Genomic DNA, 23,698 nt, shown 5'->3' on the forward strand with positions numbered 1-23,698 from the left:
TAGGGAAACAGAGAAGAGACAAAGGTGCCAGTGTCCCTGACTGGCAGCATCCTAAACAAAAGGAGACAAAAACAAACAAACAGAACAAAAACAGGTGTGTGATGTAGGAGTGTTTAAAATGTGCTTTTCAGAAAAAGTGAACACACACTTGTATGAGATCACACCCTGTTCATCTCCTTGGAATTCCCCCACCCTGCCTCAATCTTCTTATTGCTTTTGGAAAGTTCAAGATATACTTAATTTTTTCTTGATGTCATTTTTGTTTTTGTTTTTTAAGTGTCCAGAACAATGAGCTTACATGTAACGATGCTTTAGGATGCAGTTAAACCTTCTACAGTTTATAAATGAAAAAAACGGACTTGTTTAACATCTGCAAGACAGGACAGTTGTTAGGGAAGAGAAACAACAGAGACCACTACTCCATCCCTTCTCATGAGAAACCCCATCCTCAGGTCAGTTTTCCTTGCAATGTTCTCTGACCCCAGCACGGATGGAACATGTTACTGGGACACACAGACAACAGAGGGTAGGTGGAAGGCCTTGCTTGCCTGCCATGGACATACAGCTTTATTTTGTAAAACAAGAATGTGCCTCTCAACGGCATGTGATGTTTCAGAGAACTGGGCAGTGGTCATCTCCGGGCCATGGTCTGTGGCAGAATTACTGGCACACAAGCAATGCCAGCAAGAGATTCCGGGAAATGAAGGTCCCTCTCCCACTCGTCTGTCTCGGTGTTATACACCTGCACAATGCTGGTGACATTGTTCAGGTGCCAATTGTAACCCCCAACAATGTAGATCTTCTTCTCTAACAAGCAACAGCCAGCCTCAGACTGTCCTGTTCGCATGGGGTTCACTGTTGTCCATTGGTTGGTTTCAGGGATGTAATACTCCACTGCCAAGACATCAAAACAACGGTCAACGTGGTCCATTCGGCCTCCGAGGGCATATATCCTGTTACTGGCACTGACCATTGCGTGCAGGACTCGGGGTTCATTCATGGGGGCTTTGAACTCCCACTGGTCCGTAGCAGGATCATAGCAATGCAGAGCCTTTTTGTCTTCCACCGATATCCCATACCCCCCTGATATGTACAGCTTGCCTCCCACCGTGGCCCCGGCATGACCCCACGTCCTGCGTTTGAGGGAGCAAACGTAGCTCCACTCATTGGTTTTGGGGCAGTATTTCTCCACGGAAGCCAAGCTGCCCGAGCGGTTCCTGCCCCCCGTGGCGTAGACTGTGCCATGCAAAACGTTCAGCTGGAACTGGATCCTGCTCTCCTGCATGGCCTGGATGCGCAGCCACCGGTTCAGGTGTGGGTCGTAGCGGCAGCAGATGTCGACCGCCCCCTCGCCGCTGCGGTACTGCAGGTGCTGCCCTCCAGCCACATAGATGAAGTTATCCAGCACGGCCACACAGGTGTGGCTGCCGCCCACCTCCATTTCTGTCAGCTCCTTGAACTGGCGTGTGCTGCTGTCCGGCAAGTAGTAGACTTTGGCGCTCACAGTCCTGTCATTGTCCGTGTATGGGGTGCCGCCGAAAGTGATGAGGGAAAGGATGTCCGAGCGGATGGTGGTTCGGGGCGACTGCATCTCGTGCTGCCGGAACGGCAAAATCTGGTAGTTGAAGGCTTCCAAGAGGTACTGGCGGCACAAGACATCCTCCACCATGATATCCAAGGTCTGGACGTTATCAACCAGCTCAGAGGATTTCATGAGCGGGAAGCGGATGTGACAGAGGACCTGGCTGGCGTTGCTGCGGCGCGTCGGGTCGTGCTGCAGCCAGCGGATGGCAGCCCGGAAGAGGTCGATCTCACTGCAGCTCTTGAGCTTGTTGCTCTGGAGGAAGAAGACGAGGCGCTCTAAGGGGAGGTGGAGGAAGTCCTCTTCCTTGGAAATCTGGAGGAAATGCCGGAAGGTGAAGGAGTCCACCGACTCCTTCAAGGAGGACAGGCTGAACGTGGTGGCCATCTGCCCGATGTTGAGGCAGGTCTCGACGCTCATGGCAGACTTCAGGAATTCCTCACAGAGCTCCACCACCGGCACCATCTGCAAGAAGACGGCCGCCCCCAGCACGTCCTGGATGCAGTCCAGGTCAAGGGTCACTTCAGCACTATACGCAAATTCTATGATGTGCTTCAAGCCCTTGGCGGAGACGCCTTTCAGCTCAATCACGTCCTGGCTGGCTTCTCTCATCCCACCAGTGAACATGGCCCTAGAAAGGCAAAAGAACACAAGGCGTAATCGTTCAGATTTACCATTCCTAGCCGTCAACATAAACAGTTTCCCTAGAGTTGTCAAATGGTTAAGTAAGTCTGCACTGACTCTCTCTTTTTAACTGATCAGTTTAAATTTAAGTACCTTCTCTGTAGCTATGCCCTGGCTGAGGAACACCCTGGCTAGGGAAAACTGCCCTGACCCTTCCCTGATGGTCCTTTGGCACCTCATTAAGACTTTTCTATCCCAACAAGTATTTGGAATGGTCTAGCAGTTAGTGTTTTTTGGCTTCATGAATGTGTTAGTGATGATTTTAGGTTTCCTGGAACCACTATATTGTTTTTATCTGCTTGCTCTGTCTTTTTAAACCCCTTCTTCTTTTACAGAAGTTTTTTAAGAATGATTGTTTTATTGTAATCTCATGCTGTAATCTACCTTGAATGTTTGTTAAAACAGGAAGGTGATATATAAATTATTTTAATAAATAATAAATAAGTGTGCGTACTACAGAGAGCTTTTTGTGATATGGAAGGAAAGGTGACATAAAACGTACACACACAAAAAGGTTACTAGAGGGCTACCTGCTTTAACTGACAGCTGATCAATGCCCAACTTAGGGGCTAGCTGTCAGAGCACTATTTCAGTCCTCAGTAGCCTTCTGACCAATGCTGGAGCAACAACATAGGCTGCTGGTGTTCAGCTGGTAGGCTAGGACCAGCTACAGGGCTGGGGCCTGATCTAAAGATGGGTCACTGCAACAATGCTACAAATATATGGCGAAAAATTAAGAAACAGGTCCCCAGGTGTTCATTTGGGTTAAAACTGGGATGGGCAGAAGGTAGACCTCCAGATGTTCGGGACTTCAACTCCAGAGGCCCTGCCACCATGGCCAATAGTCAGGAATTCTGGGTGTTGAAGTCCAAAGCATCTGGAGATCTACTCTCTCTCCATCCCTGGGTGAAAAGGTGGGTCTCACATCTAAAGAGGTTAAAGAGTATTGCCCTAGGCTGCCTGCCCCCAGACTTGTCACCAATTCCACTCTGCTCTGTCCATGGTCCTGATGCCTTGTTGCCCTCCTAGCCTCTTGAAACTCTCGTTAAAGCTGCCTGGTGATGTGAGATGGAAACTTTCCTACCACTATGTTTTTCTGCAGAAAGCTTTTCCATTTTAAAAACACACTGTTTCATAAAATTAATAGGTAATATAATGAATACATACAATACCAGTCAAGTTGGGAAGTTTCAAAGCTGTAATTGTTTTACCAGATTACTATACCTAGGATACAGACAGAATGCGCAGTTCTTTGGGCATGCTAAAATTAGCATGTTCATAATTTTCAGTGACTTCATTCCTTCCCCCCTTATAAGTGAAACCAAATTGCTATGTCTTAACATATTTACAGACGTTCTAATAATTTCCAATTGAATTTTAATGTAACATTTCAGCCACATTAAGTGTGCTTTATTGAATCTTTCGCCTAAATAAATATTTCAGTTCAAAGGCTTTTGGCAACTGGAAAAAAACTTTGAGATCCTTATACAGCACGTAAAACTAACATGGTATTCTTGGTAAGTCAAATCAACGGGCTAAATCAGATCCTAATTGATGTAGGGCAGAGATGGAGAACCTCTGCCCTGCCGGATTTCCCATCGGCCCCAAACAGCATGTGACACTGTCAGGGATCATGGGAGTCCAACAACATATGGAGGACATGTTCCCCATCAGCAGGTGTTGCAACAGACCTGCCCTGTCTGAGACCAGGAAAAGCCACTGCCAGTCGGAAGAGACAATATAGTTCTAGATGGACAGATAGCCTCTACTAAGGCAGCTTCTTCTCTCCACATGAACACCTATTAGCTACTGTTGGTGAAGCCTATTAGCAGTATTAGCCCCGCTTTTGTCCCCAGGATCTCAGTGCTTGAATATCACGGCACTTTTACCTCCCTCTTGCTGCCTGTCAGCTGGCACACCATTTGTCCTCCTGCCTGTCCACGGGAAATCTAGTAGTCACTGTTCTACAGAGAGGAGGCACACACACTTCTCTCCACCTTCCAAACTGTACGATCAACACAAGCACTCTCTGTTCTAGAGGATGGCTTTCCCATAACCTGGTGCTCTCCAGATGTTTTGGATTTCAACTCCCATCAGCCCCAGCCAGCATGGCTGCTGGTCAGGAATGCTGGGGGTTGTCATCTAAAACATCTGGAAGGCCCAGTGTTGGGAAGGTTAGCCTAGAGACTAGCAGCTCACACTTAAGGTCACTCACAACCTCATCCAAGATCTGGACACTTCCCCACAGTGAAATAAGCTACCGGGAAATAGGTTTGTAACATGACCCTGCCTGAAAGCCTGGAGAGCCGCTACCAGTCAGGACAGACAATATGGAGCACAGATGGAGTGCGGACTGATTCCACCAGCTTTGCATGTTGAAATAAAGGGAACAAACTGGGTAATAAAAGGGTCTGTGAGAAGAAGGGAATCATTATTCCTTTGTTCAAGCTGGGCCCGGATCTAGGTCATTTTTACAATGGGAGATCTAGGCAATCAGTTCATCCCCTGTAGCCCACTGACCAGCTAAGCCACTAAACGGTATTGTCTGTTGAAAGCAACAAATGGAGGCGTTCTATGCTGCAGTTCTTAAGCTGCTGCAATGTGGGGGCGGCGGGGGGAGGCTTTGTATCAACAAAGAAGAGCTGGAAGTCAGGAGAAGCATGGCCAAATTATTCTGATTTTAGAAGCCTCAAAGCTGCAAAGTGCTTTTTAATGCTGTCTTCCTGCTTTGCCCTTGATCTGAATCAAAACCAGAGCAAGTCCAAAAGGAGGGTTATGCTGCCTATTGTCCCTCCGGACTGCCCTCTTCAACACCCGGGTTAAAGAAGAAACCCTTGGAGCAATTACGGCTCGGCAGAAGTAGCACACAATCCAGCGTGTGGTGTAAGGATTCAAATACAGCCATTAGCATCTGGTGGAGGATCATCTGCCTCCGCTAATCGCTCGCCTGTTAGGGAGAGCCATAAACCTCCGGGACTTGGTGTTACTAGGGAAACAAACAGCAACCCAAAAAACTTGTATACATCCACGCATCTTGGAAGGTAGACACAAAACAAGGTGGGTGTTAACACAAGCAGCTGAAGGAAGGTCAAAGAGGGTGTTCTTCATCACTGAGCATGGGGTGGCCAATGTGGGAGCGGTGGGTATGCAATAAATCCAACCATCTTTCACTTCAGGCTGTTATGAGCCCCTCTGTGGTCCCAGAACCTTCCCACAGCCTGAGAATTACCTTGAGCCCAGATCACTGGCCCTGGAGGCTTTTCCAGCCCACCCAAAGCTGCCAGACAAGGAACTGGAGCAGAGGGAGGGACGACCCCACCACCTGCCTAGCAGACCACTCTATGAAGGGGAAGGATGAGTTTTCCAAGCTCCAATCTCAACAGAGGCAGTACAGACCATTTGGTCATCGTTGTAAGAATCTAACAGAAGCCCGGGTGGATCAGACAAAAGGTTCACCTAGTTCAAGGGTAGGCGATCTGGTGCCCTCCAGATGTTTCTGGACTACTGCTCCCATAATCCCTGACCACAGGCCATGCTGTGGAAAACATCTGGAGGGCACTGGAGGGCCTATCCTGGAACTAGTTCAAGTAGACCATAAATGCTAAGAAAGAGACCTCCCCTTTTGTCTTCTGGCTTTCCAGCATACTGCGCCTGCACGTGGAGGTTCCATTTAATCATCATGGCTAAAAGCCAATGACAGACCTCTCCTCCCTCCTGTGAGAAACAGGATGATGGACGAGAGTCCTTTGGTTGGATCTAGCAGGGCTCTTGTTTGTGTTCTAATGCAATCAATCCCAGGGTGTTCTAGTGCTACAGGAGAGGGGGAAAAAGCTCTATCTATCCACTTTCTGCCACATGATGTGGAGATGGGCCACAAGGATGAGAAAACTTGAACAGAGGGTTAGACAAATTCATGGACGATAAGTAGCAATGGTTACTAGTCATAATGGCGATATAGAATCTCCAGATTCAGAGGCAAGCTACCTCTGAACGCCAGTGGCTGGAGAACCAAGCACAGAACAGGCTGTTTGGCTGGCCACTGTGGGAACAGAATGCTGGACTCGATGAACCTTTGCTCTGATCCAGCAGGGCTCTTCTCACGTTCACTTTTTCTGCACCTCACACAAAGTCTTAAATCTTAGTTGAATCCAAAGGAGTTCCAAGGATGCTTGCTTTCCTTAGAAGATCTCTGCTAGGGAAAGAAGGACTACAATGCAATACCCCCCTTAAACCCTCACCCGAGGGCCAGGATTTTGCTGGTCTGGTGGTTGAGGACATAAGAGCTCAGCCTGGACTTCGCCAAATTAACTTCCTGCTATTTCTAGAAGGTCCTGCAGTAACGTTGCCTGACTGACTCCCGGCAGCTACACTCAGCTGCCAATGGACTTCACAGGAACACAGAAAGTTATCCTTTACAAAGTCAGACCCCTGGTCCACCTTGCTCATTATCATCTACACCAGGGATGGTCTATGCCAGAGTCATTTTCACCTTCTGGACTCCTGCTCATGGGCTGCAGTCTGTGGGGGTGACCCAAAAATCAATTTTTTAAAAATTAGGGGGGGGGGGATGTTGTCTGTAGCTGCCACAGAGCATCAAAAGGGTCAAATTTAGCATGCAAATATGCTAGATTTGTTACTTTTCATACTTCATAGCAGCTACAGATGCCATTTTCTCCCCCTCCCCCCTGCCGTTTTAAAAATAATTTTTGGTTCAGCCCTGCAGATTGTGGCCCATTTGGGGCGGGGGGGGGGCATAATTCTAGTGTAGACTACTGCTGGTATAGAAAATGGTGAGCCAATGATGTGACTCTTTTTCCTAAATATATTCACACAAACACTTTTTAGGGGCAGGGATGTGCATGGGCCTGCATGTGGCCCATTCCTAGTCTACACTGAGTAAATGCAGCTCTTCTTGGTTTCAGACCAACCAGGAGATGCCAGGGAATGTAACTACGACCTTCTGCGTACAGAGCAGGTGCGGCGCCAAGCCATTCCAATGTAGGCCAGGCTTCTCCACACAGCCCAGTTTCAAGAAGAACTTGGCATGCGCTGGGGCATTCGGGCCTCTCACCTGAAGTAATCGCTGCATGCGGCCAAAACCACCTTGTGGACCTGAAACACCTCATTGTTGATGGTGAGGATGACGTCGAGCAATTGTGCCTGTGCCCGGAGGGAGGCCAGGCCATGCAGGAGGGTAGCACTGTGGCCCGGAGCAGAGAAAGTGCATTTCAAGGTGCTGTTCTTGTCTGCCATGCTAGAAAGGGGTGGGGTGGGGTGAGAGAAACACAGACAGACATTAGTGTTTTGTTAATTGCTCTTCTATAATTGGCCGCCTAGGTTCCTAAGAGCCTAAGTGCAGCCCTGCTAGATTAGACCAAAGGTCCATTTAGTCCAGCATCCCATTTCCAAACATGGTCAACCTGATGCTCCCAAGGAGCCCATAACCAGGCCTGAAGGCAACAGACACCTTCCCTTCTTTCTCCTCAGCAGTTAGCGCTCGGGGGCACACTGCCTTGCAACCTGGAGGCCACATACAGCGATCATGACTAATGGCCAGCGACAGACCGTTCCTCCTGGGTGAATTTGTCCCATCTCCTTTAAAGACATTTCAGGCAGCAGCCATGACCACCTCTGGGGGCAGCCAGTCCCATAAGTTAACTCTGAGCTGCACAAAGCAGGGCCCTCTTTGATCTGTCCACAATTCTCCTGCCAATCATTGTCCTGAGATGACCCCTACCCCCTCAGATTTCCCTGGTTCCTGCTAGCATTACAGGGAAGGCAAATGAGGCGCAACGCAGGCTCCCCAACGGAAGTGCTGGATGGAGGGGCTCCAGGTGGCATGTTGGCCAAGGGCTTGATGCCATTGGGGGTGGGCCCCCGTGATGTCATGGCTGGAGCCCAGCCCCCTGACATCGTCTAGCCTTCAGGAGGGGGTGCGTCCAGGGGGCAAACCGGCCCCTGGACCCAATATAGTTCCCTACCCCTGCCCTGTGTTTAGCTGAAATCTGCTTCTTTGCTATTTCCACCCATTGGCTCAAGTCCTGCCTTCTGGAGTAACAGAGAACAATTCTGCTCCATCTTCTGTATCACAGCCCATCAAATATTTAAAGTCCACCATCGCGTCTCTCCTTAGCTCTTCTCTTTTCCAGACTAAGCTCTTTCAAATGTTCCTCATAAGACTTTACAAAAATAGAGTTTCCTATCCAGTGGGGTCTGAAGGATGTTTATCTTCTGCATTTCAAAACTAAGACCTCCCTCCGCTCCTGAGGAAAATCAGATGAAAACAGGAAAGAAAGGAGTCTTTACAGAGAGGACTGGCAGTGAGGGGGCACGCTGCAGTGTAATTTTGCGGTCAGATGAATGTGTTGTAGTGGGGAGAATGGGTCACATTGCAGAGCGTGAAGAAACATTTTTTTTTTAATGGTAAAAAAAAAACATTTTAATGCTTTCTGGCTTTGCAGTGGCATTCTTTGTGTTACTGTAGTCAGGGAGGAAAAGTGGGGACAAGAGGCATCCGCTGCTTGGCAGTGGCCCTGGAAAGGCACAAAAGAAGGCCTTGAATGATTCTTTGCTGATGCCCGCACACCACGAATATGGAGAACTACTTTATTCCTGGCTGCAGCAAAGCAGGTCAAGGAAGAAGCTGCCTTTTGATACAGGCAGCAGCTTCCAAACACTTCAGAATGCACTTTTTGAACCCCCAAAAACAGTAACATCAAGTTCGTTAGCTAAATGGAGTTTGTGCTTTTAACAAATCTTCTCTTTTAAATCATTGCTTAAGGCTTTCCCCCTCCACCCATTTATCCCGATTCTCTACTAAATGGTAAGTCATTTTAATCGGGATGCCATCTGTCTGCTCCTGTACAGATTCCTCATTTTCCTGCAAAATCAGTTGCCTATTCACTGATCTCTCAAGCCCGGTCTTATGCAATGAATAAAAATTCCAAGGAGAATCCCCAATGAGAAAACAAGCTCTGCAATTTGCCCATAGTTATCAGACTTGCACCCAAGGCTTCCCCAGAGCTACAAAGGTTTCAAGGTGGCTTCCATCCAGGCACATCTTTGCTGTGGAGGTGGAACTGAACAAGATGCCTTCAGAGTTTAGATCATCCTCTGAGCATAGCCCCAAATCTGCATAATAGTTATGAGGCCTCCATTTGACTGCAACCTATTTGCAGACAAAATGTGCTTGTATTTAGACTGATTCACAGCAAGTTCAGACATACACCTTTGTGGCTCAATGACCACAACATCAAGCAATGGCCTCTGTATTGAAACAGCCATTGCACTTATGAAACAACTCAGGTGGAGCAAAAAGGCTCCCTAAATCATTCTGTGGCACACGTTCCACAATAAAGCTCCAAGTTCCCGTGCAAAGCAGAGGCTGCCTGCTGATCCTCTGTGCGATTCATGTGTCTCCTTTCAATCAGCCTCCAGAGGGAGGCAGCATGTCAATGGATCATTCCATGGGTCCTGAATGCAAAGACTCGTAACAGAATTACTGCCAAGAGAGGAGGGTGCCCACTGTGTATATGCACAAGCCACTACTTTAGGCTTACCACCTTCCAATCAGAACACAGATGATTTACACAGAAGCATGGAGGGCAGTGGGATGGGCAGTTCCTCCAAGGGTGGGTCATTTTTACCACTTTCACACTAGGAAGATCTGTAGCTCAGTGGTAGAGCCCCAGCTCTGCATGCAGAAGTCCCAGGTTCAATCTCCAGCATCTGCAGGTAGGGCTGGGAAAGAGCCCTGCCTGAAATTCTGGGGAGCTGCTGCCAGTCAGTGTAAATAACACTGAGAGAGATGGAAGGCAGCTTCCTATGTCCACACTAAAATTAAACCTGTTTCAAGTATAAGAGCAAAGTGTAACAACAGTTTTAATCCAGAAAGAAAGCATGCTTTATCAGACATTTGAGAAATACTGAGCACTGGGGACTACAGTTCCTGAACCCATTTCAACAAAACAGCAAGCAGGGTTCTTCCAGTTCAGCCAATTACCACGGCAGGTCCCCAAACCACACCTACCTGACCAGCCCGAGGGTGGTATTAGGTGCCATTAGCCATAACAAACTGCAGTGCCAACACATACAAATGGATTCCACATCCCCCTTGACCTCGGCTGAAGTAGCCATTATGACACAGCATCAATGTGAGATAACCCTGGTTAGCTCACAGGACTGGAGCTTTCTTGAATACAAATGGCAGTTTCTCATCTTTGCTCCACTCCTCCCTTTAGTAGTTCACATTTGAATACTACTATTGAAAACACTATCCTGTTGTAATCCTTACAACAAGATTGCAGGAACTTTCTCTCCAGGGAGGTCTGGTGAGATCCCTCTTCTCTGGCATTTAGGCAAATGGAGCTACTTGGCATATTTATTAAATGTACAGAGCAATCCTGTTACACATATTTAATATCCATTAATGCTGTAAATTGCCTTATATTAAAAAAAATCATACTACATATTTTTGAGTGAGAAAAATCTTATCATAAAAAGCATTCCACTCATTCTAAAGGAGAAAAAGTTTCATGCAACTTTTTTGCAGCATTTCTTTCAAACAAAGGTTTCTCCAAATCCTTCTGAGCCTTCATATCTTTAATATGAAATAAACAAACAAATAAGCAGCTCTTTACATGTCTGCAGAAATTAAACTTAATGATCACATTTTAATAATAAAATACTCTTAACAAGCAACCTTCCAGTCAACCTTAACCCATGTCAACCTTTTACAGCAACAACAGGAGAACTAAAAAATGCAAGTAAGTAGGGATATTCCACTTTATTCCATACACACAAACCAGAATACAAAGGAGGAAGCATTAAGTATACATAAAAGGTAATGCTATTCTCTCAATGCTGCTCACTGAATGCCTCCTGTTTCTTGCCTGCACAGCAGTCAATTTTCTGCTTCTACAAAGGCAATTAGACACCTCAAAAATAAAAACAAAAGCACATACATAATACTGTCAGCCTCCTTCAGATAAATCAGAGGTAATCATGGTTACTGAAACATTTCAGATCGTTACACTTTGCCATCATAAAACTGAGACCTCAGAACATTTGAAAAGGGAAGTGCTCATTGGAGATTCTTAAATCTGGAAAGTATCTCGTGGCTCTACTTCAGTCTTGCAAAAGTCTACTTTTTATTGTTTTGGGGGGGTGGTCCATCAATGTGTTTTAAATTTATTAAGCAAAACTGCATATTCAGGATCTCTTAAAAGTTAAGGCATAAATGATTTGTGTTAAGGGATTCTGAGTTTCCACTCTTGCTTAGGAGCATCAGAAGTCCTTCGCTGGACCCAAATGCAGCCCATCTTGTCCAGCGTTCTTTGCAAACTAACCAGCAAGTGCTAACTGGCCACCAGAAGAGTCTCAAGGCTGTTGCTCAGTGTTAGAGAGCATGCTTTGCATGCAGAAAGTCCCAGGTTCAATCCCTGGCATCTCCAGGAAGGGCTAGGAAAGAATTCTGCTTGAACCCATAGAGAGCCGCTGCCAATGAGTATCAACAATACTGGGCTAGATAGACCAAGGGTTTGACTTAGAATAAGGCAGCTTCTGATGTTCCTAATTGGCCAATAGTTTACTTTCTGCCCATCCCTGCTCAACTCTAATACGAGTTGTGTGCCAGCATAACCTAAAGAGCTATGTTTAGAGTGTGGATTTTCAACTTCAGGGACTATTTTCCACCTGGAATCATCTCCCACAGAACACCTGCCCATTGCAGAAGATTCTGGGAAGTGTTATATGGAGGGCACTCAGTTCCAGGTGGGCACAGTCAAAGCCTGTTAGACTTCTCTGTCATCCCTTGCAAATGAAGTGTGTACTCTACAAACACAACCAGCACTCTCTTGCAGCTGCACGTTGCAGGGGAAGATCAGATCAGTTTTTTTACTTGCCATGGGCAAGCCACTGGAGTTCTTTCCTTGCCATGGAGAACCATGGCCAGTCAACATCAACAATACTAGGCTATATGGACCCTCAAACTGACTTGGTATAAGACAATGTTCTTCTATTCCACCTTGCAAGCAGCAGATTGAGACTTTTTCATTATGTCCAACAGCATCCATCCTTCTCTCCCCCACCCCCAAAACACCCAGCCCAAAGTAGCATTTTGATGAATTTGAAAGCTTGCTCATTTTTAGTTGGGCCTAATAAAATGATTATGCTACTGTTGCTTCTGGATAATTTTTCTGAACAGATCAACTTTGCAATTTGTGCCTATATAAATGAAGACACCAGTCTGCATCATCCACATTTGGGGGGCTTTGGCTGTGCCCAGCTGGAACTGAGTGTCCTCCGTAGACCACTTCCCAAAATCTTCTGCAACAGGCAGCCGTTCCATGGCAGATGATTCCAGGTGGAAATTGATCACTGAGGTTGAAAATCCACACACCTAAAGATACCTCTTTAGGCTTTCTTGGCACAAAACTCAGGGTATCAGAGATGAGCAGGGACGGGCAGGAAGTAGATCACTGGCCAATTAGGACATCGGAAGCTGCCTTCTACTGAGTCACACCCTTGTCCATCTTGCCCAGTATTGTTGACTGGCAGCAATGGCTCTCCAGAGTTTCTGGCAGAAATTTTCCCAGGCCTACCTGGAGACATCGAGGATCAAGCCTGGACCTTCTGCATGCATAGTGTGTGCTCTACCAGTAAGCTTTGAACTTGGGTCTCCCCAATTCTGGTCCAACACTCTAACCACTATGCCACACAAGTATAAGAGGGTGGTTCTCTCTTGCTCCTGATCCCCCATACCTGGGGAATGTGTGAGATTCTTTCCACAGATCTCAACATCATGTCCTGTTGGTCCCTCAGCTGAAAGTCTGGAATAGCGCTAAACCTGAATACGAGATGTGCAGATTCAAACCCCTGCCCTAGAATAGGTCACCTTCTCCATCTAACAGCAGCAAAGTTTAAGTGAAAGAACCACACTGCACCAGGGCTGTACTCCTACACATACTTACAGGGAAGTACATTCCACTCCGCTACCATTTGGAAGGAACTATATCTTAGCAGAAGACCCCCTGCTTTGCCTGCAGAAAGCCCCAGATTTAAACACTGGGTTTAAACATAGTTGCCTGAGGAACTATGGACGGAGGTCCGTAACATTGTTCAGGAGGCAGCAACTCAATCCATCCCAAAGAAAAAGAAATGCAAGAAAGCCAAGTGGCTGTCTGATGAGGCTTTACAAGTAGCTGAGGAAAGAAGGGAAGCGAAAAGCAAGGGAGAAAGGGGAAGATATATCCAACTGAATGCAGAGTTCCAGAGAATAGCAAGGAGAGACAAGAAGGCCTTCTTAAATGAACAATGCAAGGAAATCGAGGAAAACAACAGAATGGGAAAGACTAGAGATCTCTTCAAGAAAATTGGAGATCTCAAGGGAACGTTTTGTGCAAAGACGGGCATGATAAAGGACAAAGAAGGCAGGGACCTCACAGAAGCAGATGAGATTAAGAAGGGGTGGAAAGAATACACAGAAGAACTATACAGGAAAGATCTTAATGTCCTTGATAGCCATGATAGTAATGTCCTTGATAGCCATGATAGTGCGGTCACTGAACTTGAGCCGGACATCCTAGAGAGTGAAGTCAAGTGGGCCTTAGGAAGCATTAGTAACAACAAAGCTAGCGGAGATGACAGTATTCCAGCTGAGCTATTTAAAATCCTAAAAGATGATGCTGTTAAAGTGCTGCACTCAATATGCCAACAAATTTGGAACACTCAACAATGGCCGCAAGACTGGAAAACGTCAGTTTACATTCCAATTCCAAAGAAGGGCAATGCCAAAGAGTGTTCAAACTACTGCACAATTGCGCTCATTTCACATGCCAGCAAGGTGATGCTCAAAATCCTACAAGCTAGGCTTCTGCAGTATGCGAACCGAGAACTACCAGAAGTACAAGCTGGGTTTCGAAGAGGAAGAGGAACTAGAGATCAAATCGCCAACATTCACTGGATCATGGAGAAAGCAAGAGAATTCCAGAAAAACGTCTATTTCTGCTTCATTGACTACGCTCCAGCCTTTGATTGTGTGGATCACAACAAACTGTGGCAAATTCTTAAAGTGATGGAAGTACCAGACCACCTTACCTGTCTCCTGAGAAACCTGTACGAGGGTCAAGAAGCAACAGTAAGAACCAGACATGGAACAACCGAGTGGTTCAAAATTGGGGAAGGAGTATGACAAGGCTGCATATTGTCACCCTGCTTATTTAACTTATATGCAGAGTACATCATGAGAAATGCCGGGTTGGATGAATCACAGGTCGGAATTCAGATTGCTGGGAGAATTATCAACAACCTCCGATATGCAGATGATACCACCCTAATGACAGAAAGCGAAGAGGATCTCAAGAGCCTCTTGTTGAGGGTGAAAGAGGAGAGTGCAAAAGCTGGTTTGAAACTCAACATTAAAAAAACGAAGATCATGGCATCTGGCCCTATCACTTCCTGGCATATAGAAGGGGAAGAAATGGAAGCAGTGACAGATTTTACTTTCTTGGGCTCCAAGATCACCGCAGACGGTGACTGTAGCCATGAAATTAAAAGACGCTTGCTCCTTGGGAGGAAAGCTATGGCCAACCTAGACAGCATAGTAAGAAGCAGAGACATCACCTTGCCAACAAAGGTCCGTCTAATCAAAGCTATGGTTTTCCCAGTAGTAATGTATGGCTGTGAGAGCTGGACTATAAGGAAGGCTGAGCGCCGAAGAATTGATGCTTTCGAACTGTGGTGCTGGAGAAGACTCTTACGAGTCCCCTGGACTGCAAGGAGGTCCAATCAGTCCATCCTAAAGGAAATCAACCATGAGTGCTCATTGGAAGGACAGATCCTGAAGCTGAAGCTCAAATATTTTGGCCACCTAATGCGAAGAGAAAACTCTCTGGAAAAGACCCTGATGCTGGGAAAGACTGAAGGCAAAAGGAGAAGGGGACAGCAGAGGATGAGATGGCTAGATAGCATCACCGATGCAATGAATATGAACCTGAGCACACTCCAGGAGAGTGCGCAGGACAGGAAGGCCTGGCGTGCTATGGTCCATGGGGTCACGAAGAGTCGGACATGACTGAACGACTGAACAACAACAAAATCTCCAGTTTAAACAGAATCAGGTAGCTGGGGATGACAAAGACTTTTCTCTGTATGAGACTATGCAGAGCTGCTGCCAATCAGAGTGGACAATACTGGGAAAGATGGTGTGACCTGGTATAGGGCTGCTTCCTGTGCTGAATGCCTGTGGGGGCTTCAGGTTTCAGCTAAAGCTTCAGGATTTAAGCTGGAAACACAGGTTTTGGGGGGCCTCCACAAGGGTTCAAGATCTAGACATCCTTCCAGATGTTTTGGACTTCAACTGCCACCAACCTCAGCCAGCAGGGTCAATGGTCAGGAATGCTGGGAGCTGTAGTCCAAATAGTCTGACCTGAGGTAAAGCAGCTTACTAGGTTCCTAACTCAGTAGGGCCTCTGAACAAGTATGCTGAAGATTGGGCTGCCTACGTGAAAGCTCCTTAGGAGCCAAATGGGGAAACGGGAAGATGGGAGAGGTACATAGGACAGCCATAGGATGGACAGAATATAGTATAGAGCATGTAGCAGTTAGTCTGACCAGGGAGACCCGAGTTAAAATCCCCACCTCAGCCACGAAGCTCACTGGGTGGTTTTGCAACAATCCTGCTCTCTCAGTTTCACCTATCCTGCAGTCTTGTTGAAAGGATAAAACAGGAAGGGAGAGAACCAGGCAAGTCATTCTCGTGAACCACCCAGAGAGCTTCAGCTATGGGGCGGTTTAGAAATACAATAAATGAAAAACATGGGAGGAAGGGTGAAGTAATTATGTAAAAAATAAAATGAGAACATATAAATTAAGAGTCTGAACACATGCCTGGGGGCACTAAAAACAATAGAGAGATTTAGGGGTTTTTTTAATCCATGACTATTTATAACCCACGTCGCCAAGTGAGAGTTATTGTCCCCACCCCCTTTGATGCACTTACTTTGTTTACATTTTTTCTTTTTTTTGGTATTTTTGAATTGCGCAAATGGGTTCCTCCTTTTTCTTACTATTATTCCCACCCCACCCCACCATCCTTCACAACTGTGTGCAAATTAGCCTATACACAGTCTTGCCTTGTCAATTTCCTTGTATGTTACCTACTCCACTTCCCTGTACCAGCTGACATCTGAAACATAAAAGGAAATTGCAAGACTACACATATCAGACAGCTGAATCTGCACTCTTGCACACTTGCAAAAGACTGGGAGAATTAAAAACAACAACAACCCCATCTGCACAAATTTCAAGATCCACACACAAACAAAATTCCAACGTGTGCAAACATAAAAAAAGAAAGGAATCTGAGCACTGGATCAACTCACTACAGATCAGGTTGACACCAGTGGGGGGAAATGGAATGAAATCCACCAGGGCTGAACCGGAAAAAATTGTTGAGTTTTCACCCCTCAAACAGAATTCTCATAGATCCCTAGATGTGTGTCTGTGTGTGTATCGGGGGGAAGCATTCCAGGGACGTATAAAACACAGAGGGACTTAAGGAGCAATCCTATGCATGTTTAGACAGCAAAGGTCCTATAACTTTTGTAGGACTTTTTTCTGTCTAAACATGCATAGGATTACACCCTTAGAAGAGCAAAGGGAGCAATGGCAGCATACTTCTCTTCCCCACATGTTCCCTATAGTTCTCCACTCATCTCTGGACAGAGGGCAGGGGACATAACAAATATGGGGGGGGGGGTAGGAGAGGCAGTAATGGTAGGTGAGGAGGAATGACACCACCACCACCACCCCGCCGAGGAGATAGCTGACATACGGGGCAATTACAAGGTGGTGGCTATGCGGAGGGAGAAGCAATAGGGGGTGAGAAAGGGAAATAAGTGACATGGGGCCTGTTCGTATGGGTGAGGCAAGGGGGCAACTATGGAGGGGAGAAGAGACAAAGAGGGCAATTATGCAATATATAGGGATAGCAGGAAGGGGAGGGGGAATGACCCTCCAGGGGCAGGGTAAGAACCATGGGGGGGGGCAATTCCAGTGAGAGACAAGGGGGCAACTAGGAAAGGAGAGGTGGTGGAGCCAAGGGGAACAATTATGGGGCATATGAGTGAGACCCCCTCTCCCAAATTAACCCCCATGTCTGCTATCTGGCCTATAATTATTTATCTATCTAAAAAAAATATAAAAATAGTAAAACATAATATTAATTATCATTATCATTGTTATCACCATCATTATAAAACATAAAAATCCAATATATTTGTCTGGGGGGGCGGTAATTGTCATCCCAACTCCACAGCTGCCTCCTTGCCTACCTTCTCTTATGGCAATGCACCCCAATATCACAATTCCTACCCCCCATTACATGTTCTCCATATATCCGGGAAATATGTGGAGCAGAGTTGTGGGACCAAGAGGGACCCTTCCTCGGGAGCAGAGAATATCAGGGGCTTTCTCCCTCTCTTGCTCCTTGTACCCCATATACTTGGGAAATGTGTGGAGCACAGTTATGGGGCAAAGAGGAACACCCTTCCCAAGGAGGGTGGGGGGACATACGGGAGTCTCTCTCTCTCTTGCTCCTTATCCCCCATAACTGGGGAATGTGTGAGGCAGAGTTGAGGGACGAAGAGGGATCCCTGCCCAAGGAGGGGGCATATAAAGGGATCTCCCTCTCTCTCCTTATACTTGGAAAATGTGTGGGGCAGAGCTGTGGGGCAAAGAGAGACACACATACCGAAGGGGGGGGCATAGGGTGGTTTTCTCTTGCTCCTGATCCCCCACACCTGGGGAATGTGTGGGGCGGAGTTGAGGGGCGAAGAGGGACGCCCCCCGGGGGGGGGATATGAGGGCCTCCCTCTCCCCCTCCCTGTCTTTTCTTGCTCCTGATCCCCCACACCTGGGGAATGTGTGGGGCAGCGCCGAGGGGCGGAGCCCCCCCGGAAGGGGGAGTGCGGAGGCGGGGGCCGGCAGCTCGCTCTCGTTCCCTTCCCCCCCGCGCCTTCCTCACCTGCTCCTGCTGCCGGGGGCGCCGCTGCCGCCCGGCGCGGGCGGCCGCTCGGCGGCGGCGAAGGCTTCGGCGCCGCCGGACTCCGCCATCTTCCCCGCCGCCGCCGCGCCGACGGGGCGGGACGCTGCGAGGGGGCAGGGCGGCGGAGCCCCCTCGGGCCCGCGCCGCCCGCCGCCCCGGCGCACCCCGCGGGAGCGTCTCCGCGCGCGAGGCGGAGGCCCCCGTGGCGGGAGGGAGGGAGGCAGGCGCGGGGGACGGGGCGCCACACCCGCCGCGCGGGAATACGCGTGGCGAAGGAGCGGGCTTATTCCGGAGAAGGCCCGTGACGCGCCCCCGGGAGGAGGGCGGCATCGCGGCGCGCCCTTCTTCCCGGGGGGCTCCGCGGCGCCCCCGCCCCCTCGGGAGCTGCTCGGCGGGGCCGGCCCCTCAGGACGTGGCGCCCCGTTGCTTCGTCGGGGCCTCCGCGGCGCCTCCCGTCCCTTCAGGAGGAGCTTCACGGCGCCCCCCGCAACCTCGGAAAGGGCATCATGGCGCCCCCACCGCTTCCTCACAAGGGGCTTCGTGGCGCACCCCCCCCGCAACCTCCGCAGGCGCGTCATGGCACCCCCTGTCCCCGGTTTCCCAAGGAAGGAGCTGCTGGCGCTCCCCTGCAACCTCAGAAGGGCTTTCATCATGACATCCCTGTCCCTTCGGAGGCTTCACGGTGCATCCCCCCTCTCAGAGCATGGCCCTCCCCTGCAACCTCAGAAGCGGCTTCACGGCCCTCCCCTGCAACCTCAGAAGTGACTTCATGGTGTCCCCCTGCAACCTCAGGAGGAGCTTCATGGCCCTCCCCTGCAACCTCAGGAGGGGCTTCATGGCCCTCCCCTGCAACCTCAGGAGGGGCTTCATGGCCCTCCCCTGCAACCTCAGGAGGGGCTTCATGGCCCTCCCCTGCAACCTCAGGAGGGGCTTCATGGCCCTCCCCTGCAACCTCAGGAGGGGCTTCACGGCCCTCCCCTGCAACCTCAGGAGGGGCTTCACGGCCCTCCCCTGCAACCTTCATGGCACTCCCCTGCAACCTCAGAAGTGACTTCATGGTGTCCCCCTGCAACCTCAGGAGGGGCTTCATGGCCCTCCCCTGCAACCTCAGGAGGGGCTTCATGGCCCTCCCCTGCAACCTCAGGAGGGGCTTCATGGCCCTCCCCTGCAACCTCAGAAGCGGCTTCACGGCCCTCCCCTGCAACCTTCATGGCCCTCCCCTGCAACCTCAGGAGGGGCATCATGGTGTCTCCCCTGCAACCTCAGGAGGGGCTTCATGGTGTCTCCCCTGCAACCTCAGGAGGGGCTTCATGGTGTCTCCCTTGTCCCCTCAGAAGGAGCTTCATACCTCCCGGTGCTTCCCAGGGAAGGGCATCATGGCACCCCATTCCCTCAGAAGGTTCCCCCACACACATGTACACACTGAAAAAGAGGCAGGATTAGAAGAAGCATTGAGGACATATGACTATGAGGGCCAGGCTCCCCTCTCCAATCCTTGTGTTCTCTCTGGGGGTGTAGGGCCTTTCCTTGCCTCACACACACACGAATTTGGGGTCACAGTGGGTCCCACAGACTAGAACCAGAATTTGGGGAACCTTCCTCCCACAGAGGGTCCAGATATATGGGGACACACACACACACACACCCCTGTAAGTTTGAGAAATATGGCCCTAGATCTCGGCCCCTCACAGAGAGAGAGAGAGAGAGTGCGCCCCCATGGCAAGAGCTTAAATATATGGGGATTCCCCATCACACACAAACACACTGCCTTGATGACTTGCGTTTGCTAAAAGGGTGGTAAATACATGTTAATAAGAAGTACAAATAATACATGTATGAATTAGGGGTCACCGTTGGCCCCACAGAGAAACACAGAGCTTGGAGAGTGTGCGGCTACATTTACTCCCCAATCTACACATGGGGATACCTAAATTCTGGGTCTCCGAGTGAGACAAGAGTCCCTCAGGCACTGAGGCTAACCCCACCCCACAGATCCTGAGGCTCGCTGTGGGACTGGTGGAGACACCCCCCACCCCCATAACAACCATGAGGGACAGAACCCCAAATCCTGGGTCTCCCTGCAATCCTCAATTCATGTGTGGGCCAAGATCTCCATAAACTGAGCAGATTCCCTGAATCCTTGTTCCGTAGCTGCAGAAATCAGTGAAGTAAGTTGCTAATTCCAATAAATCAGTTGCTTCTCATAGAAAGATACAAGTGGGATGGAAAAGGGTTATGCTTATTTGCTTTTGATTACATTTATATCCCACTTTCCTTTTTCCCCAATGAAATTTTATTTTATTTTGAAGTAAAGTATTTTTTTTTAAGAAGGTAACAAAAAAGTACATAATATAACAAGATCACTAAGGATATAAAGAAACTCACTATAATTCCAAGGCAAGACAGGAGAGGCATGGGGCAGTCGTTCCCTCCGAGCCTCTTCTGCCTTGCTCTTTTTCGCTAGACAGCCGTTTTCGGCTGTCTGGTGGCAGGGGGGCCAATTGGGAGAGGAAGCTGCCATACAACAACACATAGGATGTGTCATACGCGCAGCTCCGCTCTCCCCACTCTGGAATGCCCCCCAAGCACGGAGGATGGGGCTTTTCTGCGCTGCCTTGGAGGCAGCACAGACAAGGGGGGAGGTCGGATTTCCGGGAACCGACCTTGGAGCGCGGGCTCCTAAGTCGGTTCCTAGAAAAGAGCATATCCTATGTCCCCCTAGACAGTGTCTAGTGGCCATAGGATTGCTCCCTTAGTTACTTTTAGTATTTCTATACCATATAGATATCCTCCCTTACTTGCCTTCTTAACAATGGACATGTTGCTATAATTACTAATAATTATCCTCATCTCATTGATTTGTATTTATATTTGATATGAAATATGTTCTTGGGTTTTACAACACATTCACAATAATTACTAATATACATATGTACATCAATAACCAAATAAAATAGGAGCAGTGGTTACAAATAAAGGAAATAATACAGACACGGGGTGCTTCCAGATGGACAAATCCTTCCACAACCAACCAGAAGGGTTTATGCTGAAATACCTTTTTTTCCCCTTAATGGATTTTCTGCAGTAAGAAAAAAGACAGAGCAAATGGTGGGAACACACAGGAGAGTTACAAGTGCAAGCATAACTTTGTCTGGACCGTCCATAAAATTCCATGAACGTAGCAGGGCTTTCTGTCTGGAAGCACCCATGTTTATATGTAAGAGGTTGTCATACCATCAGATGAAGAAAGTATACAAACAAAAAGGAGTCTACATGTAAGATTAAGAGCATACAAGAGCCCTGCTGGATCAGACTACGGGTCCACCTAATCCAGCGTTCTGTTCACACAGTGACCAAACAGCTGCCCAGGGGAAACCCACAAGCAGAACATGAGCATAACAGCACCCTCCTGCCCATGTTCCCCAGCAACTGGTGTACATAGGCACACTGCCACTGATACCGGAGGTAGCACAGAACTATCAGGACTAGTAGTCACTCATAGCCTTCTCCAGGAATTTGTCTAACCCCCTTTTAAAGCCATCCAAATCGGTGGCCATCACCATGTCCCATGATAGCGAATTCTCTAGTTTAACTGTGCACTGTGTTAAGATTAGTTAAAATCAAATTCCCTCGGCCCAAGGCTTGGGGGGGAGAATTGGCCCCTGGACCAGTTGAGCTGACCTGATCTTCAGAAACGTGTTCATACGCTGAAGCCGTCAGTAAAAGGCGTGATCAGGAATGCACTCAGATCTTCTATCCGTGGGTGCACTTCAGGCTGTAAATCTTTTAGCCCCCAGGAGGGCCCAGAAAAACCACAAATGATATAACTCTGAATTGTGTGTCGACAAAAAAATTACCATGGTATTGCTCCTTTTGTAAAACTCTGTTGTTTTGTTGAATCCTGCCCTGTGTGGGTTTGTGGTTTGATCATTACTGAAACCAAAATCTTTGCGAAGCTAATCATATTCCTCCCACAGATGGCAAGCACTGATGAAACACACTGTGTGCCAAAACGATGCCAGAACAGGCTCTGGGACATAGAAGGCGGTATTCAGAGGCGAGATAAACACTGAATGCCAATTACATCAGACAAAGAGGAAGCTGTTGTCTTCTCACACCCTACGTGTGGCCTAACAGGAGGCCTGTGGCCAACCACTGTCAGAGGCAGGATGCTGGGTGAGATGGGACTTTGGTCTGGTCCCTGAAGGCTGCCCTTAGGTTCTTATAACAGGCCTAACTGTTGCTACTAACAACGAAAACTAACAATTGAACCTTCATGTTCAAGAAGCAAGTCGCTTCTGAGTGGTAGATGTTGGAAGGGAAAATCAAAAGTGAATGGTTGTTGTCCTGCTTCTTCATGTCCTGCAGACATCTGGCTGGACACTGCTTGGAACTGCCTCCCAAGATGGCTACCTGATGCCACCACTCTCCCTCTCTACCTTCAAAGCCCCCCCGCTGAAAAATCACTATTTCCATGAAGCACAACCAGCTTTTAGTCCTTATCCAGGGTTTCCCACAGAACGACACCCCTGGCCTTACCCCCTTCTCCCAACCGCCAATCATTGGTGGTTTCCTTGCCTTTACATGTTTATTTTCCTGCCGCTCACCACTGGGATGTGGCTCCAGAGAGCTTCTCCAAAACTGAATTCACTCTTGGGGCTGAAGGAAGTGCAACACTCCTGCCATGCTGTAATCAAGCTGAAATGTGTGTCCTAGAAATCAAACAAATTGGAGCCAGGATATCTGAAATTCTGCCTGCTTCCCTATGATCCTGCCTGTGCTCTGTGCTCTTAATCCGTGTTCCACCACCAAGTGAGGGTAGACTGAATACAGGACAGGGCCTTCTCCGTGCCAGCTCCCTGTTTCTGGAACTCCCTCTCCAGGGAGATCAGACTAGCTCTTTCACCCTGCGTTTCAGCAAGCAGCAAAGACATCCTTGTTTTGCTCAGTGTTTAATGATTCTGAACCAGAAACTGATGGTTGGTCTCACACTCATGCATTTTGTTGCTGTTTTTAAGTTTATTGTCATAATGGTTTAGGACACGATCTTATGCATGTTTAGACAGGAAAAAGTCCTACAACTCCCAGCATTCCCCAGCCAGCCATGCTGCTGGGAGTTGTAGGACTTTTTTCTGTCTAAACATGCATAGATTAAATGCTTATACATTTTGTACTGGACAGCACCTTGAGGGCAAGGCAGTATAGAAATATTTTGATAAATAAGTATTATTTATTTACCCCTGCCTCCATCTCCTTCTGTTGCTTTCTCGACTCAACCTTCTTTGGGCAATGCCGTCTCCAGGCTTTCCAGGCCCCTGGACTCAGATGGGAGTGCATCCAGACATTTGTAACCCTCCTGTGTTTTCCCTCCACTTCTGTAATTTTTC

General features: G+C 48.2%; 1 protein-coding gene across 1 annotated transcript; it reads right to left on the reverse strand.

The window, feature by feature from the left end:
- Nucleotides 1-99: 99 nt before the first annotated feature.
- On the reverse strand, nucleotides 100-18,400 carry KLHL26 (kelch like family member 26). The gene is made up of 3 exons (XM_084826319.1): nucleotides 18,291-18,400; nucleotides 7,338-7,520; nucleotides 100-2,213 (listed from the first exon to the last, which is right to left on the reverse strand). The coding sequence occupies exons 1-3, from the start codon at nucleotides 18,377-18,379 to the stop codon at nucleotides 632-634; spliced, it is 1,854 nt and encodes a 617-aa protein (XP_084682445.1). The 5' UTR covers nucleotides 18,380-18,400; the 3' UTR covers nucleotides 100-631.
- Nucleotides 18,401-23,698: the final 5,298 nt, after the last annotated feature.

The sequence above is a fragment of the Heloderma suspectum genome, chromosome Z, assembly GCF_057233095.1.
Source record: "Heloderma suspectum isolate Gila_16-S chromosome Z, 16-S_ref, whole genome shotgun sequence".
NCBI classification, from domain to species: domain Eukaryota; kingdom Metazoa; phylum Chordata; class Lepidosauria; order Squamata; family Helodermatidae; genus Heloderma; species Heloderma suspectum.